At 40.6% G+C, this 23,074-nt stretch overlaps 1 protein-coding gene across 1 annotated transcript in view; it reads left to right on the top strand.

Annotated features, from left to right (window-relative positions):
• The window catches only part of LOC145402551 (uncharacterized), a 62,924-nt gene extending 40,392 nt beyond the window's left edge, over nt 1–22,532 (top strand). Inside the window, exons 7-9 of the mRNA XM_080274557.1 lie at nt 5,797–5,982; nt 12,169–12,253; nt 20,055–22,532. Of these exons, the coding sequence (XP_080130683.1) occupies nt 5,797–5,982; nt 12,169–12,253; nt 20,055–21,721 (1,938 nt within the window). The 3' untranslated portion in view covers nt 21,722–22,532. The remainder of the gene's footprint in view (nt 1–5,796; nt 5,983–12,168; nt 12,254–20,054) is intronic.
• Nucleotides 22,533–23,074: the final 542 nt, after the last annotated feature.

The raw sequence follows: 23,074 nt of genomic DNA, 5'->3' as shown, positions 1-23,074 counted from the left end.
CTTTGGTCCCCATATTTACATAATGTAATAGTTGCAGAGTGGCAAGGTGGGGGCGCACACCATCCACTAACTAGTGCTGCTCTTGGGTGACTGCCCTTTCCTCTCTTCCTTCCTTGTTTCCTTCGTTCCTCTTGTGTCGTTTTTTCCTTCATTCTTTTCTCTTCCTTCTGTCTGCGAGTGACTCTACCCTGAGTGACAAGCCAAATGGTTTCCTGTACACCAGGAAACCATTTACTATGCGAGGTGGTAACCATATAACCAAATTATGGGGCCTGGTGGATTAGTGGGTAATTAAGGCACTCCAGTTAGATTGGTTCCGTGCAGTTTTATATTTGAAGGGATGGTTGGGGTTTATTGCTCACGTAATGCCACTCAGGAATGAGTGAGGCTGGTCACTCTCATCTTAAATGTCAGGACCAACTTGCCCAGCCCCAGGCTCCTACCTTCCAGATGGTACAACACAGGATTAGGTGATGATGATGATGATGATGATGATGATGGTGATGAATAGCTCCAAACTCTCTTGTCAGATAAGTTTAGAATGAAAAATGGGAGAAGTGCAAATGGGACTTCAAGAATGCAGTATGTCCATTGTGTGTGTGTGTGTGTGCACATGCATAGATGCACATGTGCATATGTGCATCTACAGTGTGTGTGTGTGTGTGTGTGTGTGTGTGTGTGTGTGTGTGTGTGTGTGTGTGTGTGTGTGTGTGTTTTCAGGTTGGATAGGGTAAGAACTACATTACTGTGATCTGTGAAAAATGCAAGGAAACTTGTTGGTCAGCAGGTTGAAGGAGAATATTTAGATGGTACAGTATAAATACTATACTGAGAAATATAGTAAGGTGGTTTAAAAATTGCCATAGCTATATTGACTCTGAGGATGGGAGGAGACTTAGAAAGCCAAAAAGGTAGCTGGATATATGAAAGCTGAAGATGCAAATGAACTGATGAAAAAGTCACTCATAGAGGTGCTGGCTGAATGGTTAGAGAGGTCATTTGTTGTCTGAAATTATGCAAATTTGATCCCAGGTTGAAACAGGGAACATTTTTAATGGATTTCTTTAAAACAGATTATTCTTACCTTCCGTAAGATAAAAATATTCCCACTAATACCAGTACACTAGTCCTGAATAAGACAGCCTAAGTACGGTATGAATTCAGTACAAACTGTAGGTATTATTGTCAAATTGATGACATAATTTAATAAAGGTGTATGCTAGTGAGGGAGTGATCGCCCTCTACCTACACAGATCAAAAGCCCTCGGGAGCAGGGGGGTGGTTGCTTTCTCAGGCAGAGGAACTCCTTGAGAGTGAAATGGCTGGGAAGCATGCCGGCACGTGACTGGCTACAGCATAGCTGGGTCTTTCGGGTGTGGGCAATCAGGCAAGTTAGCTGCCTACTGTGACTGCAACACAATGGCGAGGTGTTCAGGAAGTTAGCCAAAGAAACCTTGATGGACTCTGAAAGAACAATAATGGCCCCCAGTCCCGTGCAGCCCTTAAATGGGCAGGGGGTGCTAAGAATCTCACGGTTGCCTCAGTTACAATCTAATTCCTTTGTCAATGCAAAAAATACAATTAAAATTGGTAACTGGAATGTGAGAACGCTAAATCATGACGGTAAAATCGATGAGTTAGTGAAGGTTTTTCAAAATTACGGACTTGATATTTGTGCTCTGACAGAAACTAGATTAACTGGAGTCGATAAGTTGGATTTGGAGGATGGTATACGTTTATTGATATCTGGCCGACAGGACGGAATGCATTATCAGGGAGTAGGATTGTTGCTGGGTTGTAAAGCAAATAAGGCTTTATGTGAGTGGGATCCTATAGATGAAGGCGATTGCTATACGCACGGTTTAAATCAAATCATGGCAACATCAGTCTGTTTGTGTGTTATGCACCTACTAATGATGCACTCGATGAAAGGAAAGACACATTTTATGAAAAGTTGCAAGAAGGAGTAGGAAGAGTACCTAGACATGATGTTTTGATCTGCGTTGGAGACTTTAATGCAGTAATGGGCTGTTCAAATGAGGGATTTGAGGCATGTATGGGTAAGATGGGAGTTGGTAGTAGGATGAGTGAAAACGGAGTGAGGTTTGGAAGCTTCTGTCTAGCAAATGACTTAGTCATCGGGGGCACACTCTTTCAGCATTGCAATATACACAAGACAACTTGGGTGTCGCCCTGTGGAAAATATAAAAATCAGATTGATCATATCGCTATCAGTAGGAGGCATAGAAGTTCTCTGCTAGATGTTCATGTTAAACGGGGAGCGGATATTGGTAGTGACCATCAACTCAGCATTGCAAAAATAAGGTTTAAACTTAAAAATCAGAAGAAGGAAAAATCTGGTGTTGGTAGATACGATATTGTTAAGCTTAGAAGAAGGAGAAGAAAAGGAGGAATTCAGATTAGAATGCAGAAATAGGTTTTTGGTGTTGGAAACGTTGGAAGAGGGGAGAGAAGTGTAGATGAGATGTGGGAGGATGTGAACAAAGTTTTGCATGAGACTGCTGAATGTACGATTGGAAGGAGACATAGATTCAGGAGAAAGAAATGGATATCAGAGGAAACGTGGGATATGATAAAAAAGAGAGATGCAATGCCTTGATGAACGAGAGATTGAATTAGCAAGAGCTGCGTACTGGAGTTTGAATTCAGAAGTAAGAAGGTTAGCTAGGAGAGATAAAAGAAGATGTGTGGATGAAAAGGTTGCAGAGACTGAAATCCTAATAAACAAAAATGATGGACAGAGTCAAAGAATAGCATATGAATCGATTAGAGAACTGAGTGGTAATGCAGGTAAACGCAAGGAAATACCAATTAGAGACAGGGAAGGAAATTTATTGACCAAAGATGGAGATATTAAAAATAGATGGAAAGAGCATTTTGAGACAGTTCTTAATAGACCAATACCACCAGAAGAGGATATACCGTCTGCTCAGGAAGATTTAAATATAGAAACAGGAGAGTTGAGGCTTGCAGAAGTGGAGAAAGCAGTAAAACAGTTAAAGAATAATAAGGCACCAGGGGAGGGGATAGATTAATAATGATCTTGATCAAGCTATTCAATAAGATATGGGTGACGGGGTTACTACCATCAGTTTGGAAGAATGGTGTAATTGTTAAAGTTCCGAAGAAAGGAGACCTGAGTGAATGTGGTAATTGGAGGGGAATCTCTTTGTCACCGATAGCTTTGAAAGTTTTCAGTAGAGTGTTGTTAAATAGGTTGGAGCCGGTGGTTGAGGGTATTCTGAGGGATGAACAGGCTGGTTTTAGAAAGGGACGTGGTTGCAATGATCAGATCTTTATAGTTAGGCATTTGATGCAGCAAGTTAATGAAATGAGAGTACCGTTAAGTCTTTGTTTTGTTGATTTTGAAAAAGGCTTTTGATAGTGTTTCGAGGAGTCTATGGGGAAGATCATGAGACATTATGGAATACCAGAGGAGTTTGTGAGGGTCATTATGAACATGCATGAGGACACATTTTGTAAAGTGATGGTTGATGGTTGTCTGAGTGATTCGTTTGAAGTCAAGTCCGGAGTAATTCAAGGTGGTGTTCTATCGCCTTTACTATTTATATTGGTCATTGATTACATTATGAAACGTGTTGGAACAGAAACCGGTGCAGGTATACTTTGGGGAGAGAACAGGAAACTTTTGGATTTAGATTATGCAGATGATATAGTTTTGATTTGTGATGGGCCAGAAGAGATGCAGAGAGTGTTGGACTGTTTGGTGAGTGAAGGTCGCAAAGGTGGGTTTGGTTATTAATTGTGGAAAAACTGAAATAATCAATATGAATATGGAAAATGCGCAGAATGTGTAATTGGAGGTATGGTTGTAAAGCAAGTTGATAGGTTTAAATATTTAGGTACTTATTTAGCCAAGGATGGTTCTTTGAACTTTGAATTCGAGGAAAGGTTAAAGAAGGCTAATCAGGCAATGGGAATGCTTAAAAATATTTGGAATAATAACAATTTCTCTGTGCATACAAAATCAAACTTTATAAGGTAATGGTTAGGAGTATCTTAATTTATGGACACGAGTCTTGGTACAGCACAGTGACTATGGAAAATAAATTCTTGGTGTTTGAAAATAAAGCACTTAGAAGAATATTAGGAGTTAAGTGGTGGGAAAGGATGCCAAATAGTAGAATTAGAGAAATAACGGGAGTGCAGCCGATCGATGAATATGTTAGATTCTCACGATGGAAGTGGCTAGGACATGTGTATAGGAGACAGGGAATAGTACGAGGTACACCAGGGTGGGTGTCACCTGGTAGGAGAGGTAGAGGAAGGCCAAAAGAGACGTGGGTGAGGACAATGAGACGGGAAGCTGGAGATGAGTGTTGGGGAGATCTTGAGGAGTTAGCACAAGATAGGATGTGGTGGTGTGAGTTCATCGAGGCCCTATGCATCCCCGAGGGTGCCACAGGAAATGATTGATTGATTGATTGTATGCATAGAGGAGGACTACTGGGTCTCAGGAAAGAGCTAAACCTATGCTGAGAGGATGCATAAAGGAATAAATGATGACTCAGTTAGTAAGCTGCTGCACTCACGCAGTTACAAGCGCTGGTTCGAATCCTCTTAGTGGTATGTGGTGGCGACCATCATCCACTCACTTGATGTAGTGCTGCCTACTTCTTCCTTAGCCTTTATCATTCTTTTTCTATGCCTGCCCTCCTGTCTTCCTATTTCTCCTATCTTTCCTGTCACTTCTTATTGCTTTTCTTTCCTTTACAGGTGGCTTTACATTGAGTGACAAGCCTAATGGTTTCCTGTAAGTCAAGAAACCATTTACAATGCTGGGTGGTAACCATATAACCAAACTATACGTGTTCCCTACATGTCTGCAAGTGGGTTGGTGGAGGGTTAGTGCCCCTCCTCTTAAAACAAGTGACTCAAAGTCAAATGGCCACCCCTTACGGGATATAGGCGTCTGGCAATAGATAGATAGATAGATAGATAGAATACATTTTGGCCTCCATCCTGGTAACAACAAAGCAAGATGTCTTTGTCTATTGTCTGACTAACTTTCCATCAGTTCATACATTATTTGTGACCTTTTTTCCAACTTCCCTTATGAACACTACCTTGCTCACAGTAAACCTTACTTGCGTTTCGTAATGAAAACCAGGCTGGCTCAGAACACTGACAGCAGTCCCTGTTTTTCTTTTTCATAGGCAGAGGTTGTAAGTATGTTTATATACCTGTATGCAACAGTTTAATTTGACCATGTTTTTTAACTTGAATTTTCTGAAGTCTTTATACTTTGGCTACAACTCTATAATAAATGAATGACTAAATACTGTTTATCCATGCCCTTTACTTCTCCCCTAACTGCTGACTATCCAGCATTGTTAATTGTTTTATTTTTGTGATAGAAAACAACCTTACCATCTCCCCTTTCTCTGAAATTTCAGTTTTAGAAGATTTTAGTTTTCACCACCAAACTGCCTTCGGCTGTCCTTTCCCTTTACTGATCCACCTGGTGAACAAGCCTACATCTTTCAGTCTGTAATCCTTAAATCTCAAGAAATGACTTATCTATTTAACTCTGGCAAACTCCAGATGATTTTGCTTACCACTGGAAAACCTCCTTGAGTCTGAGGGTTAGAAATTTATTTTAGTATAACCTAAGAAGACAGCTTGTTTGTTTATCTTAATCTAATATCCTTAATGTAGGGCTCCTCATTCCATGTAAAAGTGAGTAAATTGGGTTTGGATGGTGATCTTTGGTCTTAAACATTATGGTAGTTCTGTTTTTTGTGTGTTTTGCAGGCATTCTTTTCCAATCGGGATTATATCTTCAAGCGTCGGTTTGCAGTGAATGAAGCTAAGCGAGAGGTGGTAATCATGAGTGAAGCAGTTTCCCCGGACATGGTGGCAGAAGAGAAGGGTGTACATCGTGTTAATGAGTACTGGTCCACCATGGTTATCAGGGCACGACATGATGACATCAGCAAAGTGAGACTCAGTAGTGCTGTGTTTTGCATTAAGGTGGATGCTAGGTGCTATACTCTTTTTACCATAACTTGTCCCTGATTTTAGTCTTGCAGGTATTTCATGTGGCTCTGTGGCTGAAAAAGACTGGCTCTACATCCTTTCTATAGCAATTTTTCATCACCAGTATATTATTTTTTTTGCCAATGTTGGAAGAAGTTCAGGGAGCTCTTGCCTCTCCTGACATTGAGAGGACTTTCCTTACATGCTAAGGGGTCTTTGTATGCAGCATGTGTTAGGGGTGTAATGCTGAATGGTTGTGACACCTGGGCAGTGAAGGAGGAGGATATTCACCGGCTCAGACTTACAGAAATGACAATGATTAGGTGGATGTGTAGTGCGTCCCTGAGTCCAAGGTCTGGGGGGATTGGGTTCACGATAAAAGAGTTGAGAGGTAGGATGGGACTGGAGTGTATTGGTGGTGTGATGAGGAGAGGTAGATTGGGATGGTTTGGACATCTGGAGAGGATGGGGGATGATAATTGGGTGAGGAAGGTGAGAAGTGTTAATATTGGGGGTGGGGTTAAGAGGGGTAGACCGAGAAAGACATGGGACGAAGTCATTAAGTGTGACCCTAGGGTTAAGGGACTGAACAGGGAGGCTGCAATGAATCGTGCAGCATGGAGAGCCGCCATTAGGTGACCAAGGCCGACCCATGCAAGCATGTTGGAGCCTTTAAAAACGAAAACGAATGTACTGTTACGGTTCAGCATCCAAGAGGAGGAGGTGGTAATTTTAGGCCAAGTTGAACTAAAAAGAGTGTAGCAATGGAACTGTGCCTGGCCAGAGAAACAAATAACTCATGAAGTCATTTTTGTGTGTGTGTGTGTGTGTGCACGTGCGCACATGCATGTGTGCGTGCGTGCATGCCTGCGTGTGTTCATGTGTATGTCCAAGACAGACATTACTCATTGGACAACTTTGGCACACCATTATAACACAAGTATGTAGGGAGTAGACTGTAGCAGGGTGGTACTGTCAAGGTGGATGGCAAGCTGGTGACAGGGAATGCTGGAGCTCCCTTTTCACCAGCTCTCAGGACCATTCCTGACCGTCTCCCTTTGCTGAATCTTTTCAGTGTTTTCATTAATAGAGAGTAGGCCAGCGTATTCTCATAAACCTCTACCACTAACTGTTTATACCACACTACATGGACGTTAGATATCACACCTGGTATTTCCATCTCCCCTTATGTTTATGAATGGAGGACGCCTGTAACATGTTGGATGGATTGTTTTTGTAGTTAATTTGTTTTTCCTTCCTCTCTTCATCTTGTTGAAAAAAAAAAAAAATGTTGATGTACATGTATACTATTTCAGTACTCAACATAACTTAACCCCTCCATGGCCGAAGGCCCGGAATTTTCAGTGCACGCCGGGCTGATGCCGGGGCCATTTTTTGAAGTTTCGAAAATTGATTTTTTTTTTTCTTGCCATATTGAAGAGAAAGTTCAGATGCACCTAACAGTGCAAATCCCAGCTTCCTAGACGGATTTTGTGGCTTGCATTGGAGCGCTGAAGTTGCAGAAATATCGGCAACCGATATCCGCCGCCCAGGGGTGCTGCCACAACGTAACTGGGCAGGTGTTGTTGTTTTTTTTTTTTACCTCCCAAAACAATGCGAATGGTGCTGATTTGTGCATATATGAGGTATTATGATATCGAATGATTTCAGTACATAATCTGTTAGGAATGGCTGAAAAAAAAAAATGTTATGAATACATTTTCACCTTTTTGATATAAAATATGTTTATGGTAGTTTCGAGTTATTTTTAACGTTATTGTTGTGCTCATGTTTGGAAAAGGGAGCGAAAGAGTTGAATTTTCAGTCCTAAATGAAAAAATTGCACATCTTCCAAGGCTAGACTGCTGTGGAAGAATAAAGTGGAGGGTCAGATCTGATTAGCAATACGGAAGTTGAGTCGTAACTTTGAGCTCCCACACCACGAGCATGGCTAAAAATAGAATCGTAATGCAGTTTCAGACCTAAGAATAAGTCTAATTATTATGAATACAGATACAAAGCAGAAATAAATATGTTTACAGACGGGAGATAACGTCTTTTTTCCTTAATAACATGTCCATCTTTCTCTATCATTTTACGTTCATCTTTCTCATTTTACCTTCTTATTTTCGCAACATATATTGCTGTCTCGTAAACAGGGTGGTTGTGTGTGTTTTGCAAGGGAGGAAAAAGATTGTATTTTCTGTCTGGGTCGAGATAATGGGTGTAACTATATGTTTTTAGGCATGGCCACGAGCGAAAAAATCGTATATCCACTCGTCACAACAGCAGGTGGTGAACTGACAGATGATATGTGAAAGGGTGAAGTCAAGGTCAGTATCATGTCCCAGATTTTCATTCACTTCCCGAAGGTTTTCACAGTTTTCTACAAGTTGCATAGCATCTAATGATCCAAACCATTACAGCAAACCTGAGCAAGTAGGTAAAGATACCAAGACAAAAATGTACTTTTCACTTACCATGTCTTTTTTGTATGTGCCTGTATTAGTTCATAATTGTAAATAGGTGGTAGTGTGTGTTTTGCAAGAGAGGACAAAGATGATATGTTCTGCCTGGGTCGAGATAATGGGTGTAGTTGTGCATGTTTAGGCATGGCCAGGAGTGAAAAAATCGAAAATCCGCTCATCACAGCAGCAGGCTCTGAACTGTTTGATGAGGTGTATGGGAGTGTACCGTAGGTCAGTGTGAAGACGTTCAGAATGTTCGTTCATTTCCCAAAAATTTTTGCAGTTTTTTATAGGCCGCATTCAAACGACGCCGGCAGCCATTAATCGGCTAAACGTCATTCGACGCCGGCGGCCACTGAGGGGTTAAACTGATGTATACTTGTTGCTGACCTAAGAAATTTGTGCATGACTTATTCCATAATTGACATTTAAAGTTCCACTGGCATAAGGCTTCCAGTCTATGTGCTTTATTAACCCCTTAACCGCGGGGCGTCACTTTCGTGACGCTTGGGAGCAAGGGATCATACCGCGAGGCGTCGCTTTTGTGATTCTGTGTTATTTTGAATTCACCCGGGCTTCCAAGTGGGGGCTTGCATCATCTATCAGTACTGCCAATGTCCAACACTAGTCAGCACTCCTAATCTCATCTGTACTCCCATCCATTGTTGACAATTTAGCCATTTCTCCCCGTTCTTGACTCCCCTCCCTACCTCCCCTCCATTACCCTATCCTCTTGCCTGCCCGGCCGTGCTACGCTAAGTAAATCTTCCCTGGAATTTTTCACTGATTTCATCCATTGAAATAAGCCCTATGCCCTATTCTTATACCAAATAATATATACAAGAAAGAAATAAGGTAAGTGAGAGTGCCATACACCTGGAATTGGCTAATTATCACCTGACAACACCTCACGTGCACTCGTTCGCTAATTTTCGCTGTTTTTTTCCCCTTGAAATATGCCATATAATCTATTTTCGTAATAAATATACATATAAGGAGGGAAGGGAGAAGCCTAAGTGATATTTACATTCACCTGGAACTACCTAATTTATAATGTATTGTCTAGATTTCCTGCCAATCATTTCAGTGAAATACATAGCTGTTTCAAGAGCTACGTTGGTAGTACTGAATATCCCCTAAGTAGGCCTCTACCCGGGCCGGCCCTCCCTTATCAGTTCTCTCTCATCTTCCGAAGAGGAGGTACGGCTGTTCCTCTTGCTGACTTCAGGGCCTTTTTTCACCCCCATGCAAAGGGCCCTGTGACCTTTACCCCCTACTAAACCTCGTGTGGAAAGAGGTAAAAGGCTGACAATTGATAAAAGAGTGACTACGATCTTTCTATTGAGTAAAACAGTGCAAGTGGAATTGTAAATAATGTGTAAATAATGTGTAAACAGCAAGTGAAAGTAATGAATGTAAATATACGTGAACAGTGGAAAATAGTTTTATAAGTTACTTCAAGTGACAGTGCATAACACAGTGTAAATAAAATAGAAATGTAAATAACGTAAATAAAATAGAGAACGTAAATAGAAATGTAAATGAGTAGTATTATAAGAATACAAGTATATACCCTAGGAGTAATGAAAGTGAAAGTTTCACTCTAGCATGTCTGAATACTATGAGTTATGAGAGTGAAGATGAAAGTGACATTCATCTCAATGCTATGGTCCTTTCACTGCAAGAAGTCCATTCAAGGTGGGGCCCACCTGGTGAATCACCTCTAGCGATGCTGCCAAATCAACCGTAGTACATGCCTCTCTCTCTCTTATTTCCCATCTATGTGCTATTTGAAATTGTTTTTTATATTCTGTATATAGTAAAGGAAGCTATATAGTACATTGAGTATCACTTTTTAGAATTATAACAACGATTTGAATGAATTCTATGACACGTGGCAGGGCTTTTTTCCCATGTTGCCACGCTGTAGAGTTGCCAATTTGACCACCAATTATCGGATTATCACTCTCTCCCTACCTACCCCCATCCCACCTGTTTCTCTCTCCCTCTCTCTCTCTCTCTCTCTCTCTCTCTCTCGTCAATATAACAAAGTTCTGATGACGAAGAAGATTATGATTAAAGATCAGAGAGAGGATTAGGCCTACAGGGGAAACCTCTTAAAAATAAAATGTGCCTAGACTTTTACCTCATAAGTGGTGTGGAAAAAAAATTGAAAATAAATAATAAATATATACAATATATATATATATATATATATATATATATATAGAGAGAGAGAGAGAGAGAGAGAGAGAGAGAGAGAAACAGGTGTGATGGGGGTAGGTAGGGAGACAGAGTGATAATCCGATAATTGGTGGTCAAATTGGCAACGTCGCACTCGGGGGAATTCCAACTTCTGCCACACCCTGAACGGACTTCTTGCTGCGAAAGGACCATAGTATACAGGACGAGAAAGTGAATGCTACGTATTTTACTGAAAGAAATTGAATCCCTACAGTGACAATAAACTAATACTACTGAAGGAAACTTATGGATAAAGACTGTAGATATATACAAGTGTTATATAGTAATAGAAATATAAAGTGTGAGGGGTTTTATGAATAATAAATGACAGAGTACCAAGAGCGAACTAGCGCAAGTGCCGCGGTCAGACGCGCTCATAATTTTCATTGTTTTTACAGTGGGTTTTTTTTTGGAGTATGGATCCCAAACTACTTGAAAATCATAGAGTAGTGTTTATAGTGTTAATATCTGGCTGTGGTAATCATATTATGGGTTGTCAGGAAGTGTAAAGTGGAGACTTCGTTACCCAACTTCAGAGGTCTCCACAAGTCCTACGGTAACTGACGAAGGCTCAACAAACATTCCAGGAGAAACCTGAAGGTATGTGCCATAAGCATATATAATTTTAATATTCAAGGACTAATAACTGATTTTTGGCAAATATTTTTTGAGAGTCTGTCGGAGCCCGAATAACCCCGCGGCACACGCAAAACATCGGTAAAGATGCCCGCGGTGTAGGGGTTAAATATACAGTATTGCATTTTCAACTCCTATTGGGTAGATTTCATTATTTTACCCACCAGTTTAAAAAGGTACAACCCTTGTCATTTGCACCAATATATGTATATTTTGTCCATCTGTTTTTGTCCTTTGTCAGTTTCTTTGCTTCCTCAGTTCCATATCCAGCCAAAGTCTTGCTCATCCATATGGTACTTCCTCTTAACTCACAGACTGTCTCACATAAAGTATATTCACCATCTTTTTCGTATTTGTTTGTCTTTTATTACTTTAACATAAGCAGACTGTCTCCTGCCATTTGACTGATAAATTTCCATACTCCACATCTTTGATGGATGTATTTGTTCTTGCACTACTCAACCTACAAGTGTATTGTACAGTCAGAAGATTGAACATCAGGATAGAGATCATACAGTGCAGAAAATAGTGTGAAACTATGTGAAGCTTTTTCTTATCTTTTCTTTTCAGCTTTCCATTTAGAATTTTGTGTTGGTCATTTTTAATCCTAATGCAGCATTTTTTTTTTTTTTTAATGAAATTTGTTTGAGGCAGTTTTAGTGTAAAGAACCTTGGATGGAATTTTTGTTGCCTCAGTTTTCATTACTGGACTGGGGTAATGAGTTGAAGGTGAATGCTGCTATGTTTTTCCTGTGTTTATGGTGATCTTTAATAGATATTTATTGTTTTGCCTGCACAGCCTGGTTTGGAGTACACCCTCACCTACTTTGACAACCCTGGCACCAGCCTCCCACAGAGTATCACAAATTTCATTGCAGTAACTGGTAAGTCAAGCCAATAGGTACGGTAAATATACGAGTGAAATCACAACTGCAGATCAAGTAGTGGAATGATTTTACTTATATCTCACCATTTGGTTACACTCTTCTTATATGACACATCTGACACAACTAACTCCTTCTTTCCCATGAAATGTTTAATCCTCCCTCTCCCCCCCAGTCATTTGTGATGGAAGTGTCATTGAAGAAAAATGTTTGCACATGGTGATATATACAGTAAATAGAAAAGACTTCAAAGTATCTAATTAGTGTCCTCATCGTTTTCTGAGAGAAGGTTTGAATAATAAGTGCTCATAATTACTTTGCTGTAATCGATCAGTACTTCTGGCTTATTTTGGGTTGAAAGGGGAACTGTAGTTTGAACATTTACTGATCTGCATCCTCACGTCTTCAAGCAATATATAAAAAAAGTAAGACTTATCATCATCATCATCATCATCATCATCATCATCATCCAGACCTCCTTTCCCACCCAAGGGCAGGGTGAGGAGTAGCAATGTCCAGACAGCCCAAAATTGCTCAATCCAATGGGCCACGCTTCCATTCACTCATCATTCAAGCCCCCGGAATCCTGGCTCTATCGGATATGCCAAAAACATTCACCACGTTCTGTAGCTTCACATATCGTACCCGACAGAGTCAATCCAGACGCTGCCACATTAAAAAGGGGTGCCAAATATCCCTGATCATGCACATCTCCTCACAAAATTCATCCAGCCAGCTCGATCTCCTGTCAGTTCCCTAGCCTCACCGACTTCCAAACCTCTCACATTCATCCACCATATCGCTCCACCTTCTCCTTGGCCTACCTCGCCTCCTCCCTCCTTCGAATCCGCTCAGATATACCTTCTTCACCACTCTATTGTTATCCATTCTCTTCACATGACCATACCATCTCAGTACACTCTCTTCAATTCTGGTGTCCACCGACTTCCTCACTCCGCATCTTTCATGAATCACATTATTTCATATCCTATCCACGCTCTGTACACCACATACATTCCTCAGCAGTCCCATCTCCACTGCTCTTACTCTTGACTTTTCATTTTTACGCCACACCATAGTCTCACATCCATATGTTAAAGTTGGCACTAACACTCCTTCATGTAAGCCTCGTGCACCTGCAACACTCAAGCCTCTGTTTCTTATCAAGGCCTTCATTGCACCAGCTACTTTTCTTTCCTGTGTCGCTCTGCTTTCAACTTCTTTTGCACATTTTCCTGTCTTTTCTATCACTGTACCCAGGTATTTGAACTCTCTCACCATTTCCAGTCTCTCTCCATTCACTGTTACATTGCACTGGGAGTCACCTTCTCTCTCAGTAACCATCACTTTACTCATTTCTACATTTACTCTCAAGGAACGATGCTTACAGACATCAGCAAAACTCTGCACTAGCCTACCAAGTTCTTGTCCGGTACTTGCAAGCAGTACTGCATCATCAGCATACAACAAATTTGAGATATTCCATCCATCACCATTCATTACCAATGCAATCCCTCTCTCCATTACTCGTGTTTTCACTTCTCTCATCACCCCATCCATATATACATTAAACAACCATGGGGACATCACACAACCTTGTCGCACGCCCACACTGATTGTGAACCATTCACTTAGATGCCCATTAACCCTGACACATGCTTCACTACCATCATAGAAACTCTTGACGGCACCTAACAGCTTACCCTCTTCACCGTACATGCGCAAAACTTTCCACAATCCTTCTCTGTCCACTTTGTCATATGCTTTTTCCAGGTCCATGAATCCCATAAACACCTTATGGTCCTTCTCACAAGCCTTCTCTACTATCTGTCTCACTACAAATATTTGGTCTACACATCCTGTGCCACTCCTAAAGCCACCCTGTTCATCACTCGTTAGGACTTCTGATATCCCTCTTACTTTCTCTGTAATAATTCTTCCATATACCTTCCCTACCACACTCAGTAAGCTTATGCCACGATAATTCTTGCACTCACTTCGTTCACTTTTATTTTTGTACAGAGGTACAATCACAGCCTTTTTCTACTCTGGAGGCACAGTTTCACTCATCCATGCCTTCTTACATATCTCCAACAAGCACTTCATTCCATTCTCTCCACTACATTTTAGCATCTCTGCATACACCTCATCAACCCCAGCTGCTTTCCCATTTTTCAGCCGCTTCACAGCACTCTTCACCTGTGCAAGTGTCACGTCTCCTGGCACTGCATTCCTTCTCTGCACACCCCCAAAACCAATCATGTTTATAGCTGCTCTGCTTTCTCTATCCCCATTCATCAGGCTTTCAAAATATTCTTTCCATCTGGTCCTTACTTCATCTCCATGGGTTAATAATCTACCACCTGCATCCTTCACACCATCCCATTTCTTACCGCTTTCACTTCTACATTTCCGCACCTCTTTCCAGAATAACTTTCTATTTTCAGAGTAGTTCGCATTCATTTTTCTACCTAGATCCTCATTTACCTCCTTCTTTTTCCTCTTTACTAGTCTCTTTACATGCTTCTTGCTCTCAACATATTCAGTTCTTATTTCAACTGAACCCCTATCCTGTAACCACTTTAGCCACTTCTTCCTCTTTTCCTCCACTGCTCTCTTTACCTCCTCATCCCACCATCCCGTACCTTTCTTCTTTGTTGTTACTCTTGCCACACCACATGCCGTTTTAGCATTCCTAACTAAGCAGTCCCTATATGCATTCCACAGTCTGTCCAGATCCATTTCATTCCAATTCAGTAATTCTAACTCGTCCTCTACTTTGGTCCTGTATTCATCTGCCATTTCTTTGATCCTCAGCTTCTCAACTTTCAGTCTTTCTCCCTGACTGCTTCTCTCTCTCCTGATCCACCTCACTCCTTTCATCTTGATCTTCCATACCACAATCATATGATCTGACAGACCTCCACATCATCCTCTCACAGCCCTCGTATCAGCAGCCATTACCATCATCGACCTCTCTACGAGCACGTAATCAATCAGGCTTCTTTCAACACGATCCCCGTTCCCTCTATACCATGTATATTTATGTGCATCTCTGTGCTTGAAATACGAGTTACAAATGCACATCCTCCTCTCCTGACACATATCCCTTAGTCTCTTCCCACATCTATTTATTATCTATTTATTATTGTATTTACGGCAGTCCCTTTACAATATTGGCCAAATGTTGGTAGCTCAATTTGCTGTACTGTTAATTTATGGATAATAACATGTAGGATTAGTGGTAGGTGGTGGCAACCATCATCCACTCACTTGATGTAATGCTGTCTACTTCTTCCTTAGTTTATATCATTCTTTTTCTGTGCCTGCCCTCCTCTCTTCCTATTTCTCCCATCTTTCCTTTCACTTCTCATTGCTTTTCTTTTCTTTACGGGTGGTTTTACATTGAGTGACAAGTCAAATGTTTCCTGTAAGCCAAGAAACATTTACAGCACGGGATAGTAACCACATAACCAAACCATACGTGCTCCCTACGTGTCAGCAGGTGGGTTGGTGGAGGGTTAGTGCCCCTCCCCGTAAAACAATTAACTCAAAGTCAGATGGCCACCCCTTACGGGATTATGGTGTCAGGCAATAGATAGAACATGCTGGATAACATAGCCTTGAGGGCACAGTGAGTCTTCGAAATACGAAAACCCAAACTACAAATTTTCGATGGTATGAAAGTGATGAATATAGAACAAATTCCACAGTATGAAAATATCTGTCTCGATGATACGAAAATCGATACGAAAGGAAATATAGTAATCACTCTAATATCCGGACGCCCAATATCCGAACATCCCCACTATCCGGACATAAGAATGTTTCATACTGTACTTTTTTCCATACTATCCTTACCTCATTTCACTTTTTAATGTCCTTTATTGGTGTGAATAGGGTGTTAGGAGCTATGCATGTGCAGTAGGAAGGTGTTTTTCTGAGTTAGGCTTGGTTAGGGTCCATAAGTACCAGTCCAGGAGCCAGTCACCAGAATGTTTATTATTGTATGAACCTACTTCTAAACCCTCATTTTATGTTTCTTTTGCATTTATTTCAGTCATTTATGTGCCTTATTGGTGTGATTTGGGTCTTAAATAGGTGCTATGCATGTCCAGAGGGAGTTGTATAGGTGTTTCTCTGAGTTAGGGTCCATAAGTACAAGTCCATAAGCTGGGGCCCAATATCCGGACAGAACCAATATCCGGACCTACCTATGGCTCTATTACGTTGGATATTGGAGTGATTACTGTACAGATAGTCTGATTATCCAGACTATATGGTGTGAAGGGATGCCTGAATAGTCCGAAGTCACGTTTAATCTGGCGGAAACAAAACACAAGTACTGTTAGATTAATTTATTTACTGGTAAATGTACACTTGAAGCAGCAAAAAGACTTTATCAATTCAATTCATAATCCTCCAGCTTGTTTCTGTAATTTTCTGAAAACTTTGAGTTTGGCAAATTACTTTTTCTTGCTGAAAAATTTCCTCCGTGTTATTATCATCACTTTCCTCTACGATTGTTCCGAACGCAGTGGAAGAAACTCAACGCGCTCAAAGGTGGACATCTTTTCCCAGTTTCCCAACTGGAGGTTAGGTTGGGTTAAATTATTAGGTACAGATAAGCTTGGTTAGGCCAGGTTTAGTCAAACACTTAGGGACGAACAATCCTTTCCGCCATTATGTTAACGAAATAAACAAGAGTTGTCACACCAGAACAGCTAAAAACGACGGGGAAACAGATTTAACAAAAAACATTTATTTACCAACCCAGAAATAACCTGAAAAATATAACAGACTATCAGGAAGAACTGGTTTGGTAAGGTGCTTTTATTGCTTAAAGTAAAGCATATGTTTAGCTCCCTCAGTGTCTGTGGGTTGAAAAATTTATGTGCTCCCGTGGTCGGCCTCAGGACCATTTTTTCAAATTTCTAAAATCAGTTTCTTTTTCTTACATACGTGAAAAGACTCGTCTGGCACACCTGGCTTTTTCCTTTATTTTTTCCCCAAAACCCATCCTGTGATTTGCTATGGTTCATGAAAGAATTAATAAAACTAGGATGCATGCTACATTAGCATGTAAACATTTGCGAAAACATCTGGGATGAAGTAAACTGTGAATGCCTGACTGCTTGAGATGGTAGAGTAGGGTCGTGTTAACACACCAGTGACTTTCGTTCCCTTGCCATAATTGCTTGCCGTTTTTTACAGCTTGCCCTAACTCAATGTCGCTGACACCAATACAGTAAAGCATTGTTCAAGGCCGGCAGCTGTGAAAGCGATAATGGAATACATTACTGTTTGTATCAGTCCTCTCTCTTTCACACACACTGTACACATAAGAACGAACAAAAGAAGGAGCAGTAAATGTACACTAACTTTAAGGAGCAGAAATAACTGTGCTCAGTCGGTCCGAGATGTATTGGGAAGAACGATACCGAGCAAAGAATGTGGAACTGAATTCTAACCTACGAGAACATGTGGGACGAAAGAGTAATTTTTTTTTTTTTCTGATTAGCAAACTTTTTTGTTCCATATTGTCTCCTGAAATTGTGAAACCCATAATCTTTCGCATAATCATACAGCCTAAAGACCATACCACTTCAGTTCATATTCCTCTAGTTTGTCTTCTATATTTTTCTGACTATTTTGAGGGTGGTAAATTATGTTCTCTTGCTGAAAGGAACTTACTCAAAATTAGAGTGCATGTAACATAAGCATGTAAACATAGGCGAATACATCTGGACTGAAGTGAACACCTGACTGCTTGGGATGGTAGAGTACGGATGTGTAAACACACCAGTGACCTTCGTTTCCTTCCCATAATTGTTCGCAGTTTTTTATAGGACGCCCTAACTCAACATCACTGACACCGAAACAGTAAAGTGTTGTTCAAGGCCGGCAGCTATGAAGGGGTTAATGGAATACTGTACGAAAAATTCAAAATGGGCGTGGTGCACAGCGCCGCGCTCACTGCCTGAGAGAAAACAAACTAACCCTTCTCTGGTAAACAAATTTTCGCGCACTTTTCATTTGAGTCCACGTCCCTCCTCTCCTCACAGCTTCGCTGTACGTGAGGATATTTTTGGAGCTCTTCACCTTTTCTTATTGTTTTGCCATGCCTCCCAAGCACCCTTCATCATCTCCAGCATCGGGGGAGCCCGCTGCAAAGAAGCAGCAGCACCATACCCTAACTCTGGAAAGGAAATTGGAAATTATAAGACGCCACAAGGAGGGGCAGGAAGTCTCGGAGATTGGGTGTGCTTTAGGCCGTGCAGCTTCCACTGTTGGGACTGTGACGAAGAGAAAGTAAATGTACAAGAAAATGACCACCTCCTTCTCTACAATTGTACACAGGTATTGCTTACTTCAAAATGGTGGGGGGGGTAAAGTTTAGGTGGGGGATTCGAGGGGGTCCTGGGATGCATCCCCCCATTTCTATGTATATTTCAGTGGGGAAAATCGTTCTGATATACGAAATTTCGAATTACAAGAGTTTTTTTTGGTCCCTATCCCTTTCGTATATCGAAGACTGACTGTACCCAGTAGATTTCCATATGTCTGAGAATGTTTTCAGTTGTTGCAAAATTATTGGTGCTTGTAGTAACATAGTTGTGATATACAGGTTTTGAATTACACTTACGTTTTCCTGTCTCTATATCTGCTGTACAGTTGCCTAATCTGTTTTTAAACACGTGGATGTTATTTTTCTCACACTACCTCCACTCCAGATTTTTGGAAAAATCTATTCTTGTTTGGGAAACTAAACTTTTTTTCATCATTCAGACATCTGTTCTGCATCATCTACATCCTAAGATGAAATAAGAAGTTCTTTATTCTCAGTCAAACTGTTACTTATGGTAGTTTATCAGCTTTGGTGCATTAGTTTTCTCTAGAACATAATACTGTACTGTAAGATTGTCTTATGTTAACTAAAATGAAGTGCAGAGTGTGTAGTTCACAGTCAGAGGATTGAAATTATTAGCATGTTTTTGCTGATTATAGTGCAGTACTTAGCAGAAGAGTTTAAAAAAACTCTGTCTCAGGAAGGTTAGTGGCAAAAGTTGTGACGGTGGTTGTGGCAGCAGAGGAACCCAGATTACCTTCCCCAGCCCAGTACTGTAGTGTTAGAAAAAAAAAAAAAATAGGCAATAGGAATACAGTGCTCGGTTAGGTTAGGTTAGCAAACAGGTAAGCGAGGTTTAGTAGTTGAGCAGTTTGGTAATAGTGAGTAGTAGAGGTTAGGTTTTTAGTTCGTTTAGTTTCAGTGTCAGATACAAATTGTATTTTGCACATCAGCTCCTGAATTTAAGAATATGTAGAATTAAATACAGTTTTCCAAATAAAAAATGTTCATTGTGCCAAAATGTCCTTCGCTAAATGGGCTGGCACCAAACTGGGTTTGGCACCCAAACAGCTGCCTGAAAACCATGGTTGCTCAACAACAGCAGCAGCAGCTGGTGCTTGCCTGTACATGGTGTCACTGATATTACCATGTAGGTGCCGCCCAGTTCTATAAACCTCTTTCATCTCCCTCCCTGCCCTCTGAAGGGATGATTGTGGGCTGCAGAAGGGCATCTGCAGCCTCCAGTCCATTGGGTTCATGCCCAGATAAACCTGGGACCACAGCAACAACACCCTCTTCACGTTACCAGAGGTCTGTCTTAAGTTGAATAAAATTACTTCTTGGTAGCCGAGATATAAAGATAAATCATTGGATTGAGTGATTTAGCTGATAATGAAACTTCATCATTGAAGTTTGTATTTGGCCTAACAGGTTGTATCTACTGTATTTCAGGTTTTCCCAACTTTCTGAAAAAGCTGCATCAAGCTGCCCTGAGCCTACAGTCAGTTTATGAACAGGGGCAGGATGTGTATGTCAGTCTTCCTCCAGATCTAAGACACCCCAGGCTGAAGAGGAGAATTACAGTGTTAGAGGAGTTAGAAGAACCAACTGACGATAGATTTGGTGAGGTGGCAATCTCATCACTTGGTAATGGAGAATTTGAAGCAAAAGCTGGGAGTCATGATAATGGCAAGTCTTCAAGAAGTGGTGATGTAAAATTGTCAGAAGCTGTATCTGAAATAAAACTGGAAACAAAAACTGAGAGTGAAGACAGATTTTTGCATGACAGTGAAGTGACCTCAGCTGTAAGCAAAGAACTCGCTGATGACATTTCTGAAAATAGAATCTCTGGGAAGCACAAGAAAGTAGTGCAGAAACTGCCAGATGGCAGAATGGTTGACCGAGAGGAGGAAAAAGATAAAATCTCTGAAGATCAGCTGGTTCATGACAGAGAAGCACCTTGTGAGTTCGTAAAACACAAGGCTTCATCTTCAGTTGACATGGCTGTTAATGTTGGCAGCAAAAAAGTTGCTGTTGACCTGTTGGAAGCTATGGAAGTTGTTGCCCCAGAATTTGAAGGTAGGGCACTGCTTCTAAGTAAGATTGAAAAATTGACAGGGATTAAGCTTGATGATCCAGATAAACAGAGTGTAATTGTTGAGAAGCTGGAAAAGTTGAAGAATAAATTGAAGTCATTCCAGGAAAGAGCAGCTTTGAAAAAAGAAAGATCTCTGAAGAAAATGGAAGAACTGGCAAACAGAGACCATTATGATCACCTAATTGCTGATGAAAAGACTCTTGTGCAACTTGAGCTGCTCTTCCAGGCAATGAGAGATGTTCTGCAGGCTGACAGGGACATGAGAACTGGTAAAGGTTTGATGGACCCTGTTGACAAGGCAAGCACAGGGGTCCATGGTAACGCAGGAAGCAGTAAATATTCAGCCGTCTCACAGTCAGATTCTTCCACAGGTTTTGAAGGCGAGAAAACAAAGGTGGATTCAAATTTGCCAGAGGAGGAGAACCTAAAGAACAGCCTCAGGAAAAGAAAAGGTGACACAAGGAAAAACTCAAACCCTCCAGAAGACCCCCCTCCACCTAGCTCAAACACAGACCCCTCATACTTGCAATCCCCATCAGTTGGAAAGAAGAGTTCAAGTGATGCTGGGACTGGAGATGGTCAGAGCACAGACAGGAGTGACATTCTAGGGGAAAGTGACTCCGGTGCTGACCAAAGCTCGTCCTGGCTCCATCTTCCTTACATTTCCGCCTGGTGGGATTCTGATAACAAGAAGCATGAAAGTAATCAGTCCGGTTCTGCCTTTAATAACCTGAATGGTACTGTCACAGATGAAAAAAGAGATACAGAATTGAAGGAGGAAGTTTCCAGATCATTTGCTGCACAAATTTGGCATATTGTTACCCTGGGATGGATTTTTACTAGTGAGAACAAAAATGATGGGAGCTGCATTCAAGAAAAACTTAATTTACAAGACAAAGATGAACACTCTGTAAATAAAAGCAACCATGGTGAAGAAAGCTCAAAATGGTATTGGTATCCTATCAGCGGAGTTTATCGGGCTTATGCTTGGGTGTTCAGTGCCTCCGGTGAAAGTGCTTAGTAAGTTAATTTTTTAATGTATAGAATATCTTATTCATACATGTTTTTGTATGTGGGTTTTCACTGGAAATCAATTGTGGAATATGGAAATACTGTATTGCACAGAATAGGCTTGGAATTTGAAAATTTTATATTACTGTTGAAGCATCGGGAACCCCTTGAATTCAGATGTGTTCGTTGTTGTTTATTCATGCTGCCACCAGACTTTTTAAGTTTGGGAAATGTCTCATGAAATGAAGGGGTTTACAAAGGCAGTGGCTAACCCTGCCAGTTCTAAGAGTCTTAACTAAGCTGAATAAAATAATCCGGAGATGGCAAGAATTAAGCAAATGTCCTGGGCTTATTAGGTTAAAGAATTTTACATTGGTGACAACTACCATTTGGTTATGATCATCATCGTACTGCCCCATTTTCAAAAGGGAAAGGTAAGATTCAGAGACAAGGAAGGAGAAAGCATATGAAGCTGGGAAGGTTACCAAGAACATTCACAGTGAAATTGGCCATAATCGTCCACATATTATTAAGGCCTCAGGAATCTTGGCCACATTTACACTTGTGTAGAGATTTAATTAAATTTTTTTCTTTATGTAGCACAAAATTACCTTTCATCATTTATGCAGAGCGTGATGTGTAGCAGAGAATGTAGTTATACTTAGTACTAATTAATAATGAGGATGACTTTTACATCCATTAAAATTTGGCTTGCCATGCAGTAAGTAAAAACATTTTCCCAATTGATATATCTTGTCTTGCCATTTTTTAAGAACTGTACTTCTGTACTGGTACATTGTGGCTTTATTGTAAATAAACACTTTGTAGGTAAATGTGTTTTACATTCATTAAAGATACACTCAGTCAAAAAACTATATGGGTGGTAAGTGATTTCACAATGAGCACAGTTTCTGATTGTGTTTGTTGTATAGCCAAATACTTTATTCCAGAATGGAATGTTTATTTCATATGTTATAAGTTCTTGCTTTATGCACTATTGGTAAAACAGAAGCAATACACAACCATGAGTACATGTATTTACTGGAGAGTATTTTTAAGTGATTTGTTCACTTTCAAAATATAGCAAAAAAATTGTAAAGACATTTTTTGATTGAGTGTACATAAGCCAGGGAGATTTTATGCATTTTTGCTGTTTAAAGTAAAGTGATGGCTTGGTGAATTGTTTGCAAATTGTGCTGTGCTTCAGTACCAACACAAATGACAACTCATGAACAACCAGCTATGCTCACTGTAATGTAATCCCCACACCACAAAACATACTCACCCCATGCACTTCACTCTCTCACAACACAGACAATCTTCAGCATAACCTCAGCAAAAGATCTGTAGGAGTGTCCAAACG

This window comes from Coenobita brevimanus, chromosome 58, assembly GCF_032717465.1.
Source record: "Coenobita brevimanus isolate Jiangsu-jjx chromosome 58, ASM3271746v2, whole genome shotgun sequence".
NCBI lineage: Eukaryota > Metazoa > Arthropoda > Malacostraca > Decapoda > Coenobitidae > Coenobita > Coenobita brevimanus.
Note: the sequence above shows the minus strand (reverse complement) of the source record. Positions and strands in the feature narration are given on the sequence as shown.